General features: G+C 49.9%; 1 protein-coding gene across 1 annotated transcript in view; it reads left to right on the top strand.

Moving 5' to 3' along the window:
• The window catches only part of NRAP (nebulin related anchoring protein), a 417,859-nt gene that overhangs the window by 232,164 nt on the left and 159,950 nt on the right, over positions 1-25,745 (top strand). The window contains exons 21-22 of the mRNA XM_078643841.1: positions 13,344-13,442; positions 22,976-23,080. Of these exons, the coding sequence (XP_078499967.1) occupies positions 13,344-13,442; positions 22,976-23,080 (204 nt within the window). The remainder of the gene's footprint in view (positions 1-13,343; positions 13,443-22,975; positions 23,081-25,745) is intronic.

The raw sequence follows: 25,745 nt of genomic DNA, 5'->3' as shown, positions 1-25,745 counted from the left end.
ACCAGGCCAGAGCTCAGATAGCGGAAATGTCGCTCGCTCCACCCATGTGTGCGTGGGAATAGTGGGAGGAACCGGAGTATGCCAGTGCTGCACAGGGGTGTGAACAAAAACCCTGTAGCGCAGAGCGAGGTTCCCTCCTAGAAAGGCCAACATCAGTGACAGAGCTGCGCCTTGCAGTCCGCCACGAGGCTGACACCGTGAGCAGTGGGCCTGCGACCCTGTGCGCCTGCTGCACCCCAGGACGCTGATACCCAGACCAGGCCTGCCTGCACCAGCGCCCTAAGGCCGCACCGCTCACCTGCAGACACCCTTGTGTGCCGGGGCACGCTCCACGCCCTAGTCCCGCACGCTCTGCAGCCTCCACAGACCATCGCTGGCCTCCACGACGCTGGCCCACGTTACTCCTTTCTCATTGTCATAATCCACTGGCGTCCCCTACGTCACAGTGGGCCCCACATGTGAAACTGTGTCCTAAGTCCTGAATGGCAGTGACCCCAAATCCGTAGCAGTGGCCACAGTGCCAGACACCTTTCGATCAGTGAGGCATGATTCCATATGGCAGGCCGGCGACACTTGGTGCCACTAACCCTGTTCAGTGCAAGCCGGCGACACGTGGTGCCACTAACCCTGTTCAACGCAAGCTGGTGCCAAGTGGTGCCACTAACCCTGTTCAACGCAAGCTGGCGACACTTGGTGCCACTAACCCTGTGTGTTGGGCATGACCGCCAGCCTCCGGCGGAACATCATTGGTGTTTGAGCCTGTGGCCTGGGGGTTGTCATCAGCAGAGGGCAGGTACGGACTTGGTGTTTGGCATGAGTCTGGGGCATTCATATCCTACATGTTGCAGGACACAGCTGGCATGTGCCCTCTGCATCATTCGCTGTGGGTCAACTTTCCACTGTCCACCTACTCACTCCGCGTCATGCTCCTTCAACTTTGACGAGAACCTGCTCTATACTCGTGACCCTACCCCAGTCTCCCGCAGGTCAGCGTCCCGCGGCGGTGGGCCCGTGTCGACCGCTGTGCATCCGGGGCCACTATCGCTGTGCGACTCAAGTCATCCCCCCTTGTTGTCCTGCCATTGCTTGTCTGAGTCCCTGATCACTGTTGGAGTTGTTGCCAGCACCAGCTACTCACTGAGGGCTGGCTTACACTCACCCCTCACACAGTTAGCCCAGGCGTCACTGGATAAGTGGGCCTGCCATCACGTCCTGCCGAACCAAGTATTGACTCTTTTCTCCCTGCACTGTCACAGGTGATCAAGGATATGCACTCTGCCCTTGGATGATTACACCCCTCCAAGATCCGAACACACACGCCCAGAGGCAGTACAATGTTGCCCACATACGCACCTGGGGCATCGTTGAACGTTCATTTGGCATGTTGAAGTCATGTTTCAGGTGCCTGGATAGCACGGGTGGAAAGCTCCTGTACAGCCCGGAGATCGTGTGCAAGATCATCGTTTTGCATGTTGTGTCTTGCACATCATCTGTGTAAGCACCAATACCCCATGGATCCCAGTTCCAGAAGTCCCGAATGATGGGATGATGGGGCAAGTGGCCCACATCCCACTGCAGCTGCGGCAGGAATGGCCCGGAGGTACACCATCATTGACAATTACTTCTCATGAGCACGTGACATTGTGGCCGTCCCTGGCAATCATGGGCCAGTACAAAATGTCTATTAATACAGCATGTATGAACAAAACATATTTGTACTTTACAGCTTGTACTAGTACATTGTGATGTCATGGTTACCAGCTGGGCCAGATGTGATTTGCCATGTGGTGCAGGTGTGCTGCACCAGTTGTGGCCTGTGTTCTGTTGTGGAGGTGTTGCTGTTTGTACCAGGATGTTGTCAATGTCGTGGTGCACTCATACTTATGTGCGTATTCTGCATGGTTGGTGATTCCCTCCTGCGGCTCTGATTTGTCTGCCACTGGTCCTTTTCATGCGGTGTACCTGTCAGTTCAGTGCTTCCACTGTGCTGGGATGTTGCAGACTTGGGTAACTTGTGCTCTTTGTCGGGTTGTGACACTTGGGCATGGTTTATCCACAGATGTGTCATTGGCGTCAAGGGTTGTTTGTGCCAGTGGTTGTGTCCGAGTGTGACCTGCTTCATTCGGTTGTGGTCCGCACTCAGCCACATCAGTGTTGTGCCGTGTACATTGTCATGGTGATTGGACAGCAGCCATGCAACTCGTCATGTGGCTGACATATTTGCCTGTTTGCTGTGTCTCGCACGTGTGCATGTGTTGGTTGTATGCTTGTTGTTGTGTTGTGTGGGTGCCCCTTTGGGCACATGGTGTATGTGGGACTACATGGTGTTTGTGTGTGTGCTGAGGTGTTCCCGTGAGATCAGTGACATGATCCTGAGTCATTGTGGATGTGCAATGTGCACTGCTTAGTTGCGTATGTGTGCCATTGGGCCCGTCTCCCCCGTCCAGCCACTCCCTGGTCGGTGCGCACCCTGTTGATGCGGTGTCGGGTCATGTTAGACAGTGTCCGGTTTCCCGAATCTTGTCTCCGTCTCCCGCATGGTGACTGTGGCCACCATCTTCTCCATGTCATTCGGCTCCTGGTGTTCTACTGGCCCCCCTCCTCCGGGGCTCATTGCTGCTCCCATGTTGGCAGCGGGTTTCTACTTGGTTTTGCAATTCACATCAGTCCAGTGCCGCTTGTGCTCTTCCATTGGCCTCCACTGCCATGCAACAGCATTCAGATGGTCCGAGGTGGTGTGCCATCTCTGCCTCTTTGTTGCCAATCCAACAAAAAACAATGGTTCTGTCGGGTTTACCGTCTATTTCTTTTGAGTATGCTTAGTGCCAAATATATTATTCTGTATTCTTTAAAATCTGTATCTCAGCTGTCTAAACATATGGAACATACAGCAAATAGTAACACATGTGACTCAAATTGCTGTCTACTTTCTTGTTTTATATAAATTAAATCATTCATATATGTTTTCACGTTTGCAAACAAGGCTGTCAATACGAGGTGAGATTTGCAGGTAATAGGTGATCAAGTGACATTTGTGCTCTGTGATGGTGTTTTAGTGCGCAATATGTACAGAGTGGTTAAAATATGTACATGGGGAGGAGTAGGCCAGAAAATTAGGGAAACACAATGACTCTCCTGTATATTAGTTATTCTTTTGTACGCAGAGCCTTGGTCAATCTGGACCATGCGAGGTCGTCGACGTTACAACCCAAACTATGCTCTATTAGGTAGTCAAGGTGGGTCTTCATCAGGACAGAACGGGGATAAGGGAGTGACAGCCTATAAATGAAGAAAGCGCAGATTAGGCATGTTCCATTTCTAGGTCTGAAGGAGATACGAATGTGAAGAAAGGGTGTTGAAACTCACCCACAAAAAACCAGAGTGAATCATGGTTAAACATTCATCTTGTAGCGCCTGGTGGTAGAATCAGAAATGATGGGCACAGGCGATGTAAATCTAGAAGATAAAGGTGGTGTATAATTCAAACCCCCTTACGTGCGCATAAACCCTGCTTATAAACGTCAGGCTGACTTAAGTCTATCAGTACGGGAAGCCTGTGTGCGCATGGACCCAGCTAATAATTATGGCATGAAGGTGCACGGTTCCTCTTGCAAACTCCTTGGAGGACGTTCGCTTTAAGTTGTGGGACCAGGTGTTATGGAAGAACACGAATTAAAAACTACCGGATTTGAAGTTACCGGCATGTCAAACACTGGAATTTCAGTTAATAGATGTGAAATTACAATTGTGACCCCTTAAAAGAACCCAGACCCTGCTAATGACTGAAGGGCAATGTGTAGAGTCAAGAATATAATTTATGCGAACTGTAGCTAGATTTGCCGGCGTGTCAAAGCATCAATGCGGGGGTAAGAGTTCAAAGTTATCCGCGCGTTAGGAGAAGCACCAGAGCTAGAATTGCCGGCGAGTCAAATGTGTCAATGCGGGATTAATAGTTAAAAGTTGTCCATACCCAGGTTCTGAGGGACACAGGGTTGCTCCATTATTGTTTAACTATCTTTGTTGCCAGTGACACGTTGGGGGTGACGTACAGTTGGTGGTGGTGCTCTGGCTCATCCGTGCCGGTACTCGGATTTTCCTGGCGACTGTGACCTGTCATCCTCTTCCTGTTCTCATTAGCCTTCCATGGGCCCTGTATTCCTGGGTGTTCCTCCGTGGGGATTGTGGGGTTCATGTTGTCCTCTTTAGTGGGTCATGGTGCATCCGTGGGACTCTGCAGTTGGTGTTGTGTTTTCAGTGGCATTTTCCGTCTGCTGTTCTTGGGCTTTTTCAAGCATTACGCGTGGCTATTGCTGGCCTTGCACTGGTTGTCACTGTTTTCTTATCGCAATTGAGCACATTGCGTGTTTTTCCGCTTTGTGGTTTGTGTTTTTATCTCCGTCGCGGTGGTTGTCTCGTGGACATTGGCCATGGTTTCGGCAGACTATTGCATGCTACCACCTTGTTGTGAATTCCACATTAACGCAGGGTTATTTTCCAGCGATCTGCTGCGATGTGTAAAGGTATTTTAGCTTTTTTTAGTGATGTTTAGCACCAGTTCTTGTGAATATACCCCCTGGTGTGTTGTGTGATCTTGAGCAGTTGTCTATCTGTTTGTGCAACAGCTGAGGCCTATGTGTTTTAGCAGTGCATATGAGACACAATGTGGATGTGGCAATGTGTTCACTCATGTTTTGGTTAATGCAACATCTCTTGCCCACACCATTTACAGGCTACCCCCCCCCCCAATGGTTTTGTAGGCAATGGAGTTTTACAAAACCAGCAACTTTTCAAAGGCCTTTAAAAAAGAATAGTATTGAAACAAAAGCATTAAAGTACCTGTAGTGTTTGGGCACACTCTGAACACTCCTTTGTATCTATCATTGGGGGAGACTGGCTCCTTTTGGGAAGAACTTCCCTTTAGCCTCAGGTGATAGCTCCTACACTTACAGGCTATTCCTACACTGTATTTTTTGTGCTTTTATGTTTCTATGGATCTAATATCAGTAGATAACTTTTCAAATAAAAAATACTCTGCAAATTAGACCTTAGACATTTTGTTTAGCAGTATCTGTTTGACCCATGGCTTATATTGGTTAGGTGCTACTGCCATGAAAAGGGTGGCGCTGAAGCAACAAAGGGGCCTCTTGCCACTCTAGGGCCTGGGGGTGCAATCAGAGGGGACACATGTTGTGCCACCTGTATTTATGCACCGAGTTCCTGCACGGTTTGGCACAAGGTGCATGCCGCACCATGCAGAAACTTGCAGATGGCGCTGTCACTGTTGCGGTCCTCATGTAAGACTCTTCAAAGAGCCTTACAGACTTCCAGCGTTGAAGCGCAGCCGTGCCACTGCCCGCCACGGTTTACAATCGTAATCCGGTGGGCACACCGTGGGAGCGGCTTTGGCGTTACTCTTACGGGGCTCTGGTGTGGCGGCCCATGGGAGGACGCCAAAGTCGTAATAAGACTGTTGGACAGGCCTCGTAGCCGGACCGTCACCCCCTACGCACAACAGGGCCCGGACCCCGGCTCTCCCTGAATCCCCAGCAAGAGCCACCCCGGCAACCCCCCGAGGTAATCCCCAACACGTCCACACCGGGACTCCAGCTCCTGAACCCTCCCGTACCGGCTGGCCGGGTCCCCGTCAGCCCCATGGCCGGCCCGGCAGCCATCTTTGGACACTCCAACACGAGGCCACGTGGCCTCGACTCGACCCCAACCCGGGGCCTGGCCCGGCCCCGACATCGAGGCACCAACCTCCACACAGGAGGTAAAGAGACCACTTGGCAGGTCAATGAAAGAAGAAGGCGTCAACGGCTCTCCTCCGCCGGGTGTCGATCACCCCCGGCCTCCCTGGGCGCTGGCTCCAACCCCCTGCTGGGTGTCGGGACCCCCTCATTCCGGACCTCCCGACCTCAAGGCGTGAGGGTCCGGACATCAAAGGGAACCAGACCTATAACTGGGGAAGCCCCAGACCAGGAGGGCAGTTGTATCCTGGAGTCGAGAGACACCAAGAAGAACTCATCCTGGGCGAACTGCTGGCGCTGCCGCAACCCTGCTCTGTGACCCCTTCGTCTTGGCCTGCTGGCGCTGCCGCTGCCCTCTGCAACGTGAACCATCATCTTGGCCTGCTGGCGCTGCCGCGGCCCTCTGCAACGTGAACCATCATCTTGGCCTGCTGGCGCTGCCGCGGCCCTCTGCACCGTGAGCCTTCATCTAGACCTGCTGGCGCTGCCGCGGCCCTCTGCAACGTGAACCCTCATCTTGGCCTGCTGGCGCTGCCGCGGCCCTCTGCACCGTGAGCCATCATCTCGGCCTGCTGGCGCTGCCGCGGCCCTCTGCAACGTGAACCATCATCTTGGCCTGCTGGCGCTGCCGCGGCCCTCTGCAACGTGAACCACCATCTCGGCCTGCTGGCGCTGCCGCGGCCCTCTGTAACTTGAACCATCATCTTGGCCTGCCGGCGCTGCCGCGGCCCTACGCCAATTGAACCATCGCCTAGGCCTGCTGGCGCTGCCGCGGCCCGACCCCGCAGACTCCTAAGCTCGAGGATTGTGAGCTTCCCTCCTGCCACCTCCTGTACCGATCCGGTACCAAGACTGTCCCGCTACCCCCTTTTCCTACAGAGACTAGAATTGAGAGGACCCTCGAGTCCTGAATCTCCTGTACCACTGATAACCTTGCCGCAAGAACCCTATATAAAGAGTGTTGATCTCATCCTTGTGTGGTGTCTATCTGTGGGGAGGGAAGTGACTTGTCTGTACGATCGCCGGAGACGGCCCTCATCGGAGGCCTCTCCCCCAGTATTCGGCCGACCCTCTGGGTCCCCGTCTAACATTGGTGGCCAGCGGCGCGATCCGAACCTACGCATAATCGTACAGAGGGTCACTCGCCCCACGACACACAACCACCATGACAACAAAAGAGAACGGAGCAACAGAAAAATTCCAGATGGAAAAGCTGGAAGAATACAACCACAGAGAACTGAAACAATTTTGCATAGAATTAGGCATTTCAACCACAGGACTGAGCACGAAAGAGGACTTCAAACGAGCCCTGGAATCTTGGGCGGAGACGGGTACGACCGTACCCCAAACACGAAGCCACGAGACCCCCGAAACAAACCCCACGCCGACGGAAGAAAGAAGATCGGGTCTCTCCCCAGAAGAGGTCCGGGAACGGGAAAAAAGCAGGCTCCATGAATTAGAACTGGCACGACTGCGCTTAGATGGAGAGCTCAAATTGGCGGAACAAAAAATAACGTTGGAACACTTACGGCTCCGAGAGGAGCGAGAAGAGAAACAAAGGCAGATAGAGCTAGAAGAGAAGAAGCTAACCTACGAACATGAGCGCAACCTCAAAGAACTAGAGATTCGGAAGCAGAACAAGGAACTCGGGGTCCCCGAGCGCACGAACACTCCTGCCCCTACAGACCCCAAGGTCCACATACCCAAAGATGTCGTCAGAGAGTACTACAAGAACGATGACATCCAGCAATGGTTCAAAGCGTACGAGGTAGCCATGACCTCCCACCGGATTCCCCGGGGCGACTGGGGAGCCGGGTTATGGGGGAGGTTTGTCAACGAAGGGCGAGACGCCCTGCTGCAACTCCCAGACCATCTGATGACATCCTACGACCACATGAAAGCCGCCCTCCTCACTCGATACGGACTCACACCCGAGATGTACCGCCAGCGGTTCCGCGACTGCAAACGGATCCCGGGTACAACTTGGGTGGAGTACGTGAACTTCTTTAGCCGGGCCTTCGAGGGGTGGATCAAGGGCAGCAACGTGACCACCTACGAACAGCTCCTTGACCTTGTTGTGTGGGAGCACCTTTCTAACAACTGCTTCATCGAACTCAGGCAGCACCTCCTGGACAGTAAACTAACGGAACCTCGGCAACTCGCCGCCAAAGCTGACCGATGGGAAAGCACCCGAGTTGGCCGAAACGGACCCAGCGAAGCGCACAGAACGGCCCAAGGGCCCCATCGCCCCCGTTGAGGGGGGGGCCAGGGTCGGGGTAGGGACACCGGCCCGGTGACTCCCGCCAGCAACACCCCGCCCCCGGCCGGCAGGGGAAACCCCCCGATGCGACCCGGCTTCCGAGCCAACATCACTTGCCACCGATGCCAGCGACCCGGCCACTACGCAAATGATCCCAATTGCCCAAAGAACCCGAACCCTTTACCCCGCCAGGTCGCTGCTGCAGCCCTGGGGGAAGAGCAAACCCCAGAAGACCAAGAAGAGTACGAAACCGACCAGCCTGAGTGGGAACCGGCCGCCATGTCCCTGGTTTGCTTAGGGGAACGAGACCTGATCCCTCGGGCCCCCCTTCCCGCCAACACGCAGAAGTACAGCCAGTGGGTGAACATTAATGGCCGCCGGGCTGAAGCCATCCGCGACACCGGGGCCAGTGTGACCGCGGTCCGCTGTCATCTGGTGGCCCCGGACCAGATCTTGCCGAACATTCTTTGCCCTGTCCGGTCAGCCGACAACTCAGAAAGTCTATGTCAAATGGCCTACGTCCCCATCGAATGGGGCGGAGTATCAGGGATGCTGAAAGTGACTGTCCGCGATGATGCCCCCGTGGATTGCCTCCTGGGGAACGATCTCGAAAGCTCTCCCTGGGCAGCAGTCGAACGGAGAGAGCACCTGGGGATGCTGGGCCTCCCCGAATGGGTCTGTGCCACGACCCGGTCCATGACCGCCCGTGCCGTCCCCAGTCCAGAAGAACCCGAGTGGCCGGAGCCTCCTCCCGCGATTGTCCCAGAGGAGGCCACCCCAGAAGCAAGTCCCCCGGCCCAAACCAAAGAAGGACCCGGTCGGCTCCCGGACCTCCCCGACCTGGCCCAGTGGCGTCAAGAGGGGGGTCCCACCCAGGAACAATTCCAACAAGAACAAAGAACCTGTCCCTCCCTCGAGGGACTCCGGCAGCAAGCCCTTGCCCAGAGCGCAGGGGACACCTCGGGGGCCCACTGGATCTACTGGGACAATGACCTGCTCTACAGTGAGCAACGGATTGCAGAACTGGGGGCCAGTCGGGTGCTGGTGGTGCCCCTCCGCTTCAGAGATTTTCTCTTGAACTTAGGCCACGATATACCCCTTGCCGGACACCTGGGACAGGACAAAACATACGACCGCCTGGTGACCCACTTTTACTGGCCCCGAATGCGAAAAGATGTCACCAACCACTGCAAGGCCTGCCCCACCTGCCAGGCCAGCGGAAAAAGTGGCCGAAAAACCAAAGCACCCTTGCAGCCTTTTCCCGTCGTCACCACCCCGTTCGAACGGGTGGGAATAGACATTGTAGGGCCCCTGGACCCCCGAACCACCCAAGGACACCGGTTCATCCTGGTCCTGGTGGACCACGCCACCCGCTATCCCGAGGGTATCCCTCTTCGAACCGTGACGGCGCCTGTAGTAGGCCGAGCCCTGATGGGGATCTTCTCCCGGGTGGGCTTTCCCCGGGAGGTCGTCAGCGACAGGGGCACGAACTTCATCTCGAAATACATGAAGTCTCTCTGGCAACAGTGCGGGGTCACCTACAAATTCACGACCCCCTATCACCCGCAAGGAAATGGATTGGTCGAGCGGTTTAACCGCACTCTCAAAGGAATGATCATGGGCCTAGAAGAGCCCCTCCGTCGCCAGTGGGACGTGCTACTCCCGTGCCTCCTGTTCGCCTACCGAGAGGTCCCTCAAAAATCCCTAGGCTTCAGCCCATTTGAACTCCTGTACGGGCACCCCGTCCGGGGTCCCCTCAGCCTAGTCAAAGAAGGTTGGGAGAGGCCCCCCCAGAAAACTCCCCCGGATGTATACAAATACCTCTTGGCCCTTCGCAACCAGACCCGGCGATTCAGGGAGATCGCCAAAGTCAACCTTGAAGCCAGTCAGGAAGACATGAAGAAATGGTATGATCAGCACGCCTCCTCCCTCGAGTTCGAGCCGGGACAACAGGTCTGGGTGATGTCCCCGGTTGAACCCTGTGCCCTACAGGACAAATGGTCCGGACCCTTCAAGGTGATCGAACGCAAGGGGCCCGTCACCTACTTAATCGACATGGAAACCTCCCGGAACCCCCTACGGGTCCTCCACGCCAACAGACTCAAGCCCCATTTTGTACGCTCAGAACTCAGTCTCCTGATGGCTACCGATAATGGGACGGAAGAAGACTCCGAGCCCCTTCCGGACCTGCTGAGGACCCTCGAGCAGGATGGCTCCGTGGAAGGGGTCAGACTCTCCGAGGCCTTGTCCCCGGAGCAACGCCAAGACTGTCAAGCTCTCCTGACACGATTCGCATCCTTGTTCTCTCTCACCCCTGGGGTCACCCCCTGGTGCCTTCACGATGTGGACACCGGGGACAGCCCCCCTATTCGCCACAGGGCGTACCGCGTACCAGATCGGGTGCGCGCCTGCATCCAGACCGAGGTGTCCAAGATGCTGACACTGGGAGTGATCGAACCCTCGGACAGCCCCTGGGCCAGCCCCGTCGTCCTGGTCCCCAAGGCCGCCGCCCCGGGCGTTGCCCCTGAGCTCCGGTTCTGTGTGGACTACCGGGGACTGAATGCCGTTACCAGGACCGACGCTCACCCTATCCCCCGGGCAGATGAGCTAATTGACCGTATGGGGGCCGCCCGCTACCTAAGCATCTTCGATTTAACAGCGGGCTACTGGCAAATCGGCCTCACCCCCAGGGCCCAAGAACGATCCGCCTTCTCTACCCCGGACGGTCACTACCACTTCAGGGTGATGCCATTCGGCATGAAAAACGCTCCGGCAACATTTCAACGACTCGTGAACCAGGTACTGGCGGGCCTCGAAGGATTCAGCGCCGCCTACCTGGACGACATCGCTGTATACAGTCACCACTGGACCGACCACCTCCGCCACCTGCGGGAAGTTCTGCACGCCCTCCAGCAGGCAGGGCTCACCCTCAAGGCCAGCAAATGTCAGGTGGGCCAAGGGTCCGTGACCTACCTAGGACACCAAGTGGGAAGCGGTCTGGTGGCCCCCCTCCAGCTCAAGATCGCTGCCATACAGGCCTGGCAACCCCCTACGACCCAAACCGAGGTCCGGGCCTTCCTGGGGCTCACCGGGTACTACCGGCGGTTCGTGAAGGACTATGGCATCATCGTGGGGCCCCTCACGGAGCTCACATCCAAGAAGAGCCCCAAAATGATCAACTGGACTCCGGACTGCCAATCGGCCTTCGAGAAACTGAAGGCCGCCATGTGCACTGCCCCCGTGCTCCAGGCTCCCGACTACGGCCGGGAATTCATCGTGCAGACGGACGCCTCCGATCATGGCGTGGGGGCCGTCCTCTCCCAACTCAACACCGAGGGAGTCGATCAGCCAGTGGCATTCATCAGCCGACGCCTGCTGGCCCGGGAACAGCGCTGGAGCACCATCGAGAGGGAGGCCTTCGCCGTAGTGTGGGCCCTCAAGAAGCTCCGGCCCTACCTCTTCGGCACCCCCTTTCGGGTGCAGACAGACCACCGACCCCTGCAATGGTTGATGCAGATGCGGGGGGAGAACCCGAAACTGTTGCGCTGGTCCATCTCCTTACAGGGAATGGACTTCACTGTGGAGCATCGTCCAGGCCAGAACCACGCCAACGCAGACGGCCTGTCACGCTTTTTCCGCCTCGGCGAGGAGAGTCCCCAAGAGGATGGCTGACTCTCCCTGCCTTCAGCTGGGGGGGACGCATGTTGGACAGGCCTCGTAGCCGGGCCGTCACCCCCTACGCACAACAGGGCCCGGACCCCGGCTCTCCCTGAATCCCCAGCAAGAGCCACACCGGCAACCCCCCGAGGTAATCCCCAACACGTCCACACCGGGACTCCAGCTCCTGAACCCTCCCGTACCGGCTGGCCGGGTCCCCGTCAGCCCCATGGCCGGCCCGGCAGCCATCTTTGGACACTCCAACACGGGGCCACGTGGCCTCGACTCGACCCCAACCCGGGGCCTGGCCCGGCCCCGACATCGAGGCACCAACCTCCACACAGGAGGTAAAGAGACCACTTGGCAGGTCAATGAAAGAAGAAGGCGTCAACGGCTCTCCTCCGCCGGGTGTCGATCACCCCCGGCCTCCCTGGGCGCTGGCTCCAACCCCCTGCTGGGTGTCGGGACCCCCTCATTCCGGACCTCCCGACCTCAAGGCGCGAGGGTCCGGACATCAAAGGGAACCAGACCTATAACTGGGGAAGCCCCAGACCAGGAGGGCAGTTGTATCCTGGAGTCGAGAGACACCGAGAAGAACTCATCCTGGGCGAACTGCTGGCGCTGCCGCAACCCTGCTCTGTGACCCTTTCGTCTTGGCCTGCTGGCGCTGCCGCGGCCCTCTGCAACGTGAACCATCATCTTGGCCTGCTGGCGCTGCCGCGGCCCTCTGCACCGTGAGCCATCATCTTGGCCTGCTGGCGCTGCCGCGGCCCTCTGCAACGTGAACCACCATCTCGGCCTGCTGGCGCTGCCGCGGCCCTCTGTAACTTGAACCATCATCTTGGCCTGCCGGCGCTGCCGCGGCCCTACGCCAATTGAACCATCGCCTAGGCCTGCTGGCGCTGCCGCGGCCCGACCCCGCAGACTCCTAAGCTCGAGGATTGTGAGCTTCCCTCCTGCCACCTCCTGTACCGATCCGGTACCAAGACTGTCCCGCTACCCCCTTTTCCTACAGAGACTAGAATTGAGAGGACCCTCGAGTCCTGAATCTCCTGTACCACTGTAACTTGTCCTACAGCCTTCAGCAGCGAAATATAATGCTACACTAAACCCTCTTTATGATGACCAGCTGTGGTGGTTAAGCCGATTCACACATTAAAATTGCTGCAGTATTTGCTTGTCTTCAATGTGTAACTTAGGTATTAAAATGTCACAAAATTATTTAACCAGTACGTTTGCTGCTTTAGCTGCACTATGTTAACGTTGTCATCAAGACTGATTGAACTGTTTGATATTTTAAGGGCCTAATATCATTTTACAGTTTATTTCAAATCTATGATACAGGTAATATGTCCGTTTTGTCTTATCACTTCATAGCCACCTCTGATACTGAGGGTGGGAGCATGTTTTATATTTGTTGTCGTCTTCTCCTGAGACCTGCAGACCGAGCATAAAGCATGCATCCTGGGCAGTGCACTTGGGTGCTAGAACAGCAGTTCTCAGCTCCGAGAGGCGTTGAGACAGTGTGCTGTTGAACTTGAAGCTAAATAAACAGTTACACAAATCATTGCAATTATGACTTGTTGCGCTCGCACCACTGGTGCAAATGTGATTGCTTTGCAAAATGCGTCGACAAACACAATAGGAATTGTCACATGTCGCTTTCTTTCCCCCCTCAGAAAAAGTACAGACAGAAGGCGGACGCTCTGCGGTTCACCAGCGTGGCAGACAGCCCTCAGATCAAACACGCCAAGAAGAGCCAGGAGCTGCAGAGCGACGTGAGTGCCCCCTCCCGGCCGTCCCGCCCTCCCCCCGCCACCGCCCGGTCCCCGGTTCTTCCCCCTATCTCCCTTCTCCCAAGGCCCCTTTATAATTAACTTGGCGAGCGGCGGGGACAGGTGCAGCGGATGCGAAGACAAGCGATCCGCTTGGAAATGAGCAGTGTCTTTAAATAGACGCCGGGCCTACTTGTAAGATTTAACGTCCTTTTAACTAGCGCCCTTAAAACCGGAGGTCTGCAACCTCCCTAATGGGAGACATAGTTATGCAGAACAGGACCGGTTCAAAAGACGAAATTGGCTCCTTTAGCGCTTTTGTATTATGCATGAAACACTCCTGTTTCTTCATTTGGCTCCTGCACGCTGCTGCCTTTTCTTCTGCTCCTGACATCAAGGCCTGTACCTGTTTCCATTGTGTCCTGCAAGATGGGCGCTTAATCAGGGACAGGCGCGTTGGTGTCGACTTTGAAAGGCAACGCCATGCAGAAAAGGAGCTTATAGACAAACTCTTTCTGCCCAAGTCTGATTCTGCGGCCACTTCCTTCAGTGAAGGCCTCAGGGGCGGGCTTCCTGTGCTGAGGACTGCCATGAATAGATTACCCAATTGTTTATTAGCTTCTGCTCGCCCAGGAGCTCGCTCACATCTTGCAAAACCACATGCAGCTGTGATGGTTAATGATTAATGATGGTTAATGATTTTTGAGACATGCCTGCCTGTTATTGACTGGAACTGAACTGCTCTGCGTGATAAGAGTGTTAGAGGTTCGAGGCTGGACCCCCATTAGCTCAGCTCCCACAGTAGCTTAATTCAGATATTATAAGACAGAGGTTTTGATTTATGAGGTGAGGGGGGCAGAGGCCAAATACTTTGATACAGTCCATGGCAGCGCGTCCACGACAGTTTGGTAATGGGATATACCACATTTTCCTCAAGGGATGTCGCCTGCCACACCTTTGGTTAGCTCAGACGGAGCTCGGGTTAGGCTAAGTTAGGTTTATCTTGAGTACAGCAGGCATATGCACATACAGGGGTTTCTTGGCACACAGCTGCAAGAGACAAAAGAAAAGGAAAAAAGCACAATCTGACTACCTGGAGAGGATGATAAACAAAAGTGGGGTATGAGAATTTTTACGAAATACTTTCTATTGGAAGTGGCCCGTAGAGAGAATGGCACGGAGTTCAGGTTTTGGGGTGTTAAAAATAAAACCCAACACGTCCGTAAGCCCTTAAGTCTTACATGTGTGTAATGCAAAAGTAGCAACCAGCACAGCAAATAAAAAAAAAATAATTGCCAATTCAAATGAACGGAGGTCTTGCTAGAAAAGGGTCAGTTGGAACCTATTGGTTAAAATACATTTAGTTTAGTACAGTATACATAAGTTTTCTCACTTGGAACCTGCTCATGTGACAGAAACGTGTTGCTTTCAGCAAAAACTTATCTAAAGAGCAGGTGGCATGATCCTTCTCGAGGAAGCGAGACACGTCCTTGAGAAAAAGATATCATTCATGAATGCAATGCTCAGTCCATTATTCTGATAAACTCCTGCTTCTAGTTACATGTATTGCAATCAAGGTTACGCTTTTCATAAATGTGCAAATGTGCTACCTTCAATAAAATGGCTTCTGAGCCTACTAGAATCATGAACCTTACCAAGCACAACTGAGGCTAAAGGATACTTCAGATCAATAAGGAACAACATCAATATTTGATTATAAAATATATAGGTACACACAGTGATATACAGATTTATATAGAGATATATGAAAAAACAATAACCCTCAAGTGCATGATATTATCACAGAGGGAAGCATCATGATCGTGTGGCCAAATTTGCGATGAATATAGAAATGAAGAGTGGTCAGAAGTGACATATTGGAGGACGAAAATTGTAGCGTGGAGCAGGATCTTGTCCCCTAACATTTTCTATCTAGTCTATGGAAAAAACAGTTTTCTTTGCCCAATCCTGCATCTCTAACAATCACCAACAATAGGCATTCTAGAATGTTCCTTTGTTTGGATCAGGCAAGTCTTTGAGGATCTGCTGTGACATCATTCACTGGATGGGCTTTTTAAGAATTGAGGAGACTGATGAAATAGCTTTTTATATGATTCACATGAGAGCGGGTCACCTCAAAGCTGGGGAACTGGGTTTGTGTCTCGGCAGGGATGTTTAACATCCTTTGATTCTGGGCAAATCACTTAACATTCCTAACAAAATTAATGTGTCTGTTGTTAAAGCAATTGATGCTCATGTACAGCGCTCTGATACCTTTGAGTCAAGTTCGCGCTATATTAAAACTTCCCTGAAAATAAAATCTTGCCTACGAACAGAGAGCAATGAAGAGAACAAAGCAAAAGAGAAGCTAAGGTCAAATCCCCTAGGGTTGGACATCAGGCTGGCCAGTTCATTTGTTTCCTCTTGGAGGCACAAGACCAGATTTCTGGGACACCTCAGGACCACTGCAGTCTACTAGCCCATCATGCATCCCATCAAAACTGTCATGGCTGACACCGGTTGAAACTTTAGAATTTACAGGGTGAACCCTGATTGTAGTGGGCACTGTTCCTACTGAACACACGTTCTCAGTTAATAAACTATCTTTTTACAATATAGAAACACACTAAATCAATTATCATTTTTTTTCAAAATCTTATTATTAAATGATAAATCTTGAAGCGTAAGATACTTCTTACATTCAACAGTGTACTATTATAATTACATCTGACAGCAACTTAATTCGCTTTTACAAAACAAATCCATAGATTTAAAACAATTTTAGTATTGTACAATGCAATTATCCAATAGAACATTGCTTTAAATTACAATTCTTATCTCAGTCGGTGAATAGCTTTCAAATGGCCCATTGACGTCACAAAGCCCGAAGCCCAATGCATTTCGGGACTCACAGGTCCCTTCCTCGGGGGCAGAATTCTAAACAAAGAAAGGGTGGTTGGTGCACCTGAATAATATGCCAAAAAATGGGAATGGAAACCGAGTCACTCGTAACTGTGGGCAAACCTAGGACCATATGGGTATATATCCGGAGCGTTGCACAAAACACTTATGTATGCTGGTTGGGTTCACGGCTCGAGGACTGTTATCTAATGCACAACAACGTGGTAATGGCATCTGAGCGTGATCGCGTTGCTTGAAGTCATAACGTAAGACATGATCTTTTTTAGCAGCCTAATTTGAAAAAAGGCATATTGCTTAGATCGTCCATTGTGCCCCTCCCCCCGAAACATCCACTTAATCAAGGAGATACATCCATTAATCATTACAGCTACTTTGGACAACTTCTAGACTGGTACCTAGGCTCCCTCTTGGGAAGGACCCAATAGCATAATTAAATGTTCTCCCAGTAGAAAGCACAATCATATACGCCCTGACGTTTCAAAAACAAAGTTTAAAGTTAGACGTGTGAAATTTGTACCATTTTCCTTACTGAACATTAATTAAATTCTCCAAAATCACGTGAAATTACACAAAATGCTGGTCTGGCATTTTGCCCTATTTCTTTAGCATGAAATGCATCCTGGCATCCATTTTGGACACACGGATGCATTACTCTCTAACAAAATACAAAATCACATGCGACACGAGCACCATGCTGTACGTTTATATTGTTCACACGCTCCTGAGATACGATTTTTACCAGCAAAAATTCTCAAGTATGCAATGAGTCATGATCTTGGGTATTTTGTGTAACAAGTGTAACGTGAAATGCGGGAAATTACACAAGATTATGCCATTGGAAACAAAATTTCACCTGGGCCTATTCGAAATAAATGATTGTGCCAGTATAAGGCTTGTAGACACTGCCCTAAAGACTTTTGAACCCCATATCATGTCTTTTCAAATCACATATCTTCAGTGGTGGCTGGTGAAATTTGAACGTGGTGGGCAGACAGAAGCAACATGTATTACAGCAGGCCAGCGAGCCCAATTCTACCGGGGGAGAGTATCATTTCAACGTGATCTACAGTTTGCGACGGTATCACTGAAAATCAAAGCCAGTGCTGCCATTCACCGGATGAACAAAATCTCAATAAAGGGGTAAAAGTTGATGATGCAGATTCTCAGCCAGGGATCAAGTGAACTACGTCGAAAGAGTATGGCAGATGCAGAGTGTCACACGACATCCTCTCACCCAGTAAGCCTCAGTCACCATCACCTAAAGAGTGATCCATATGTATTACTTCATATCTCGCTCCAACCCCCATTCCCTGCACCCATGCAGGAAGTCGAAAATCCACTGCACGCATGCCACTAAAGAAGTATAAATCATCCCATATCTCTGCCTATTTACATTCTCCTCAAAACATTTCGTGAAATGTCTCCTGTTGAAGAAGGAGTCCAGACATCCACAAATAATGGAAACAGCAGATGAAAAGAGAAATCATGCTGTTTTTGCCCCCTCCCGTGTTTTTCAGACTTCGACTACAGGCCCCTGCCCCATTAATCTCTTATTATCCTCGGGCTTTGGATCAGAAGAGATAGTTCTGCTCCCTTACCCATATCAGTGGATTCAGAGTTAGGAATAAATTAGAAGGGGATTCAAGATTTTGGGATTCTATCAGAATTAGGATTCAGGCATGAAATCCAAGGTGGTGACAAAGCACTCATAACAATGGTACCTGAGATTTCAGTTTGCAATCTAGCTCTTGTATCTGCTAATAAGTAGTGACTAATGTCGTGATTTATGCATTTGGGACAAATTAGTCCATGCTGTAAATTCAATAGAAACAGTGTTTTATTTCACCGCATAACTTACAGCTTAGGTACTGAGCCACAGAATCCGTGGATAAAGAAGCGAGTGCGGTGGAGGTTTCAAAAGCTTCCCCTTTTTTAACACAGATTATAACAAGAGCTTGAAAACGTACTCCCTCTGCCATGATATATCCACCTCTTCCCTCCTCTGGTGCCCCCACGGTACATATCCAGTGCTTTAAATGGAAAAAGAGAAGTGTCGGTACTCACCAAAATGATTGGGGTGGGCCTGGGAGGGGCGTATCTGGGGGCGTGGCTTCAAGGCAGCCTTGTACACGATCAGCATTTTCTTCTTCAATGTAAAGTGCCCCAGTGCCCTTGGCCAAGTTCTGCTCATAGCTGCAGGGTGTAATTGGTGTTTGTTGTAATTAAATATAGGGTGAACTTAGCCCGCGGGCATTAACGTGAGAAGCAGAAGTTTTACACGAAAGCAGACTTTTTTTTATGGCACAAGGAGATTTAAGTGATTTGCCCTGAATCACAGGATGTTGAACCCACGCTGGGGTATCACCTGTGCCATAAAAACAAAAAGTATGCATTCATGTAGAACTTGTGCTTCTCATGTAAAGCACTTTAATGCCCTCCTGCCAAGTTTGCACTATATATAACTGCAAAAATGGACCAATGTGCCCTGCACACACGAGCCGAACTTGGCCGAACGGCGCGAGGCGCTATGACAGACAATGGCGCTGCAACCTTTCCCTATAACTGACAGCGCGACAGTTCCAATGTCGAGAGCTCTAGCTGTCATACCACATGTGTCTTCCTGTCCTGTCGCGCTGTCAGGGTGTGAGCAGGGCCGGCCTGTAGAGTGGGCGAGCTGGGCCCAGGGGGCCAGTATTCCGAGGGGCGCACGGAGCTGTGAGCATTAAGGGAAAATCAGCAGCAGAACCCCTGTCATCCTGCAACCGCCTTGTTCATGTCCCTGCTTCTGTCTGACTTGCCTGATTAGAGTTGTTTTAATCCTTTATGATTAGGCTTTTGTGCAATGTTTTAACACCTCATTGCCCCTTTCTTCGCCCTCTTCCCCGTCTCACCCCTGCTGACATACACCAAGAGACCCATCACCGTGAGGCAGCTAAGCTATCAGTGATTTAGGTGAGCTGGGGAGGTCCCGAGGTGTTTGGGTTCAGGGGGCAGTCCCAGGTCATCAAGGGACTGACAAGTCATCTTAAAAAGGACCCCCTACTGCCTCATTTCAGACTCAATTAGCAAGGGCGCCAAATGCCTAAGGCGCTATCTTAACAAATGCCTGCTCTGAGTGTAAGGCTGCAGCCGCAACCTAGCGCCGGAATACACACGCCATTAACTGTCACACGCCCATAACCCAGAGACTGACCACAGCATGCCTGCCACTGGGAGTACCGGTACTCTCTTAACACAAGAAGTCCCGGTACTCAATAGGAGAACACGAAGAAGTGCCGGTACTCAGTACCGGTGAGTACCGGCCCATTTAAAGCACTGTACATATCATATGTATTAGCTCAACGATAGGCATAAATAATGCCAGGTAGGTTGTCTCTAGGAGTCTGTAGGTAAAGTTATGGAGTCGGCAAAGGTACGTACATCACCCATACAATCTCAGCAATGCAACTTAGACAGTCGCGGCTCGCGCGCAGGGGGGGGGATTGTCGCGCGGGGTAGGGGTGGGGGGAGGGGTGGTGTTAAAATAAAATTTTAAAATCCTACCTGAGGTCCTGAGCAGGTAGAATTGGCTTAGGGCACGGTTATTCTTCGCCCGCCACCTGCCCATTAGGAGACCAAAGGGCTCCTAATGGGCATTCGCAAACAAGTGAAAGCACAAGTGCGCATGACTGGGCATGGGCAAAAAATTCGCCCTCTGTCCCCACTCATGCGCATTTGTGTTATGCTGCTGCCTGTTGCCCCCCACTGGTCTGACAATCATGTCAGTCAACATGACGCCAGACCGCCCACCCCCTTCAGACTTTGAAGGGGTGGGCTGTCCGACGTCATGCTGACTGACATATTTGTCAGTACTCCCTCGGCGTCTTTGAACTTAAGTAAACTGATTCAGTTTACTTAAGTTCAAAGACGCAGAGGGAGCTGCGGGCGGGGGGGGGCTATGCCCCCACGCCCCAAAGGACGCACCATGCCTGCATATCTTCCATCAGTATGCTGACCCATATTAATCTCCAGAAAAATCAGCATCTTACATATCAGCACCAGTACAGCTCTAGGCCCACCTATTTTGAACATAATACCTACCCAGGTCCCATATAATTAATTTGAAACAGTGCTAAATTAACTTCCAGCATGTTCAATTATTCCAACACTTTACACTCCTCCATGGTGCTATTCAGTCCCTGAAATAACATTCCAGTTAATGTCTTCTGTGCTTTCCATACTGCTCCGTCCTACCATGTATTCAATTCTCTATTGCTTTATTCATTTTATACCTTCTTTGCCCTTCCCCAAAACACTCATGTGTAAACACTCAATCATACTGCAGTAAGCACAATTTACAGCACGCTCCTTCCTCCATTATTTAGCATTTCTGACGACTTGTTCGGTTTGCTCAAGGGTATCCAGGGTCACTTGGTCTCGTTTGTATCGATTGCAGTTTTGTACATGGGTCTCTGTCCTATTATATCCCAATTTGAAATCCAGGCACACCTCTTGAAGTCTCCGCATATACACAGGGTAGATGTCACACATCTTAAAGAAATATCACATTGGGGAATTAAATACCATCTGTTACAGTGATCTGCAAGGCACCGGATAAAAAATAGCATATCAGTCGTCCGTAACATATAAACCTAGTTATGCCCCTAACTAGACTTAGTGGAATAACTTGCAGTCTTCCCAATCAACACAGTTAGGCCTTCAGACTTTTTCACGGTAATCACAATCACTAAGATAGGACTAGTACATTTCTCAATGCATTCACAGTTGTTATAGCTGGTCTACATGCTTTGCCATTAATACCAGGCGTCCATCTACAGAACATTAACAGTATTATCTCATCCTGGCAACATGTACAATAAATTTGGCAACACCAGAGAAAATACATGTTACCATGAACAATGAGCAATTGCTGAGAGTTAAGTTAAGCTCTCGCCAGACTATTTATTTCACTGTGGGAACCACTGATATTTTGTGACTGCCACCTCGTGTACCTCAGTTGGGAAACGTCCTTTACAACGCAACTTTTACCACGCAGTGCCTTTACGATGCAACTTTTACAACGCAAACCATTACAACGCATTGCGCTGGGGGGCGCTTTAGGATAGGGAATAGGTTTAATTTACTGTCCAACACCTTCCCTACTATCGACGGGGACTGGAGTTGGAATAGTAAATTAATCTATTCACTATCCAGCGCCCCAAAGCACTATGCGTTGTAATGGTATGCGTTGTAAAAACCGCGTTGTAAAAGCATGCAATGTAAAAGCATGCGTTGTAATGTCATACATCCACCTCAGTTCCCTAGAAGCCCAGAGGACCCTGTAATCTCTACATGGATCAGCAGTCTCAGGGATTTAAAAAATAGTTGCCCACAGCAGGAAATCTTGAACATGTTCAACTACTGTTCTTGGATACCAACGCTCTTTTCCTGGTGGTGGGTCCATCGACCAGTATCAACTTGTGGGGGATTCCTGACGCCCAGACTTGGTTAACCTCTGTTCAGTGTCCTTTCTGCACAGCCGCGGTCTCTTGCACTAGCTAACATCCTCCTCAAGGGCTACTTCCAGTACCCTATAGCGAGCTGGCTTCTCTCGAGGCAGATGCAGCTCCAGGGTTGGAAGCAGTACCTGTAGCAGTGCTCCTTAGTCACCAGGCAGCTAGGCTGATGCTTCCACAAAGGAAGCGCTATTCTGTGGGAATGTAGACAAGGAGTTACTTTCTTTCCAGCAAGCAGTTCCCCCTCCTCCAGGCTCCAGGCTGTCTGCAGGTCTCTTTCAAGGGTCTTAACCAGATTGTATCAATCTGATAGTAGCCAGCAACCAAAGAGCCTGGCACTGGAGCTTAAGGAAATCCTACCCATACTGTGGTATGTCCTTGCACAGCCAGTAAGAATGTTACCACAATAACCTGGGCTCCTAACCAATAGTTATGCTAGTCTAGTTTGTAGACAACTATATTGTTTCCAGAGATCCATCTCTGGAGCTGCTTTTAGCCAGTTCCTGAATTTTGGTTGTTTCCACAGACTGGTCAGGCTAGTCTTTTGTCACTCAATGTCATGCAGGAAGGGGCGAAGCTTGGTGTTCCCTGACAGGAACCTGAAACAAAGGCACAAAAGTGAGACAGGCCTTCCAATTCAGCTTCTATGCAACGCCGTCTCCAGTAACACCTCTGCTGAAGAATGAAGGAGGTTGGGACTGGCCCTGCAACTCAAAGGGGCTCCTGTCTTACTCCTTCATTCAGCAGGAGTTAGTCTGCTTCAAAGAACTCACTTCAGAAATGTTCTTACATAGTACATCTCTCCCTGGCAGGCTCTCGCTTTCCTCAGTCGTGTGTACTAAACACATGGGAGATGCAGAGTGGAATCATGTCCCCTTACAGTAAAGCACAACGAACATAGCCAACCCTCAAACTAATTCAAACATGATGCACATTTTACGTTAATGTGCATTATGTTTCTATGTTTAGTGTTACTATTTTATGCAAATAGACCATACATACAGTAATATGCATACACAAATAACAATTGCATAACAACTGTGCTTTGTTAATTGAAATCTTAGTTTTCCCTCAAATATGCCTAATTATTGTTCCTTTGCTCATTTCTTTCACAAACAGCTCACATACAAGTCAGGGGGAGAGGAGCTTCGTCATCACTACACAATCAACTTGGACGAGCCCATCTTCAAGCAGGCCAGAGTCAACGCTGCTAATCTGAGTGCGGTAGGTGAAGTCTGAGCACCGTCTCCGAGCACTCATTTGCCATTGAAAGTTTAGAATGCATGTTTTACTCATGCACGTTTAGGGCTACCTTCCCTCAGGTGTGAGTGAGTGTGCATGGCAGCGTCTGACGACAGCGGTAGGTGACTTTTTTGATGAGCAACTGGCAAGTCGTGTCTGGCGGCTTGGATGAGGGCAAGCAAAGTATTTATTCGATGTTAGAAGGCTGATTCTACTCAATATTCATATGTATTTATTGTTTTCATCTAAAATTCATAACATTAAAATACGCACATGATAATCATAAAGCGATCACCACAGGATAACAATAAATAAAAAAGTTTCACACTACATTAATCCTTTACTATTTGCATTATAACTCTCACAAAATACTTAGCTCAAATTTGTGGTTCCCAAAGTAGCCATAAGTTAAAAAAAAACACAGCCAAATAAATTGATTCAATATTAGGCCTTTTTCACTCTCTCTAGTGATTTTGTGTTCAAATAATAAAAGAAGCAAATAGTTATTGTACATCTGAGGGTTTTCATGTGATCTGATTAGCATCCCGGTTCGAATGGAGAATTTCAGTAGTTTACTATCAGTATGAGAGATGGTCTTTGAGAGAGCAAAGTGGTCCTCATTGGTACAGCTTATGGGGCAGGCCTGAAGGATAGTGCAGCTGGACATCGATCGAAGGGATCTGACATCGATACTGAATGTTAGTCAGTGCCTCTCTACCTACCAGTACGCATTGAACTCTCTAAGAGACCTAAGATGTGAATGGTTAGTGGACTCATGAAGCCACTGAGGCAGATTCTCCAGAGGTTATCTGATAATGGGGAATACATGTGGAGACAAGTGCAAGATGAGCCTTGCATGTCCGGCCTGAGGGATTTTCTTTTTTAAAATCCTTTTCAAATTGACACCACAACACCTTTTTTAAATGGAAAGCAAATAAACAAAAGTCTCTACCAAAGAGGACTTTTCATACGTGCATAAGCGTTTTTGAATGATTACAACTCTTCCTGTGAGAATTCTGGGACATGTCATTAGGTAGCAAATGCTTCAATGGGACCACCCAGTAAATGACATCATGATACTATCAGAATCAAACCACGCATTCTGGCACATTCTGAAATCTTTATTTGTTTTGATTGTTGGTGATGCAACGTTTGATAAAAGAGGAAATCAATCAAATGTATTTTCTTTCAATGGCACTGTAAAGACCTAGCCACTGCATTTCGGATTGTAACCTGTTCCATGTGACATTACAGAAGACTCATCAGGACCAATAAGGCGCTACATCTTTGAAAAATAACTCAGTCTGCTTGCCGCTTACATTGCAAAGTGTTAGATGCCTTCTACAGACAGGCGACAAAATATAAGTTGCCAGAAAGGTGTTACTGAAACAGGATATTTCCTGCTTGCTGAGTACTTCACAAAGTTCTTTATTGAAAACTGAATTTCCCTTACTCTTGAAACATCTTTTTATTTTTAGGATCAATGCCTAGGGACAAATTACTGCCTTGAGATTTCTTAGACCTAAAAAATTTCTGTGCACCATTCCACAAGATTTCTTTCCACTCATTCATACTATGATGTTCATGAGAGTGGCTATGAGCACATACCTGGAGAACACGCACAATGGAAGGGAATCCCACTAGACCTGCAACCAAATAGAAGCCTGCGGACTCCTTAATTTTAATTCTATCCTACAGTATCTCAATAAGTAGGGCTGGGAACCATTCCCTTGGTGGCTCTGAGGGATAGTGAAAGCTGGCTGCTGGAGGCCGACACTTCCTTCTACCTTTTATCTGCCTCTAGGACTTACCCAAGAACTATAGGAATCATTCCCGAAATGTAGAAGAGATCTTTTTGTGGAGAGGATTGAGGGCCACAATCCTAATATGTTTCTATTATTTGTCGTCAACAACATAATAAAAGGAGAAAATGAAAAAGAACATTCTTCTATCAGGCCTGGAGAATTCCTGACACACAAAACCCACCGACACACACTCACACATAAACACACACATTTCAGTTTGTCAAAGGAAAAAAAGACTACAGTACAAAATTCAACAATACAAAGTTCAGTGTACACCTTAAGAGTGTTTCTGCATGGATAATGCTAGCAGAAGGCTTTTTCATGCAGTCAGATGTTCTCATATGCCCCTAGGTGTGCTGTTATGCAGACCTTACCTACTGATATCTATCCGCTTTCGATCCATGCTTCACTGCGAACAAAGGAAAGTAAATTTTTCTTCTGCCGTTGATTTTTAATTTTTGGGGCAATTTCCAACACTGATACAAGTTTCTATATTGACTTCATAATGTGTCGGTGGTACGAATAGTGTTGTCTTCTTAATAAGTCAATCTAGAAAGCTTGTTTTATGCCAGGGCATTAGTAGCTTATGTGCACCTATTGAGGATGCCAAAGGTGACCAGGAACTGTTTTGCACATCAGTTTTTTCATAGTGGATTATCTCTAGATATTCGTGGGAACAAGTCACAAATGCACTAAGTGGTGAATTTAAATGACTTTTTAGGTATTATAACGTTAGCATTGCTCTAAGTATTTTCAGAAAATACCCAAGGTTTTACACTGACATACCGTCAATTTGTATATTATATTAATAATAACTTTGTATGTGTGTCATATTACACTTC

The sequence above is a fragment of the Lissotriton helveticus genome, chromosome 5_1 (genome assembly GCF_964261635.1).
Source record: "Lissotriton helveticus chromosome 5_1, aLisHel1.1, whole genome shotgun sequence".
In the NCBI taxonomy this organism is placed as follows: domain Eukaryota; kingdom Metazoa; phylum Chordata; class Amphibia; order Caudata; family Salamandridae; genus Lissotriton; species Lissotriton helveticus.
This window is presented reverse-complemented; position numbering and strand designations above follow the sequence as displayed.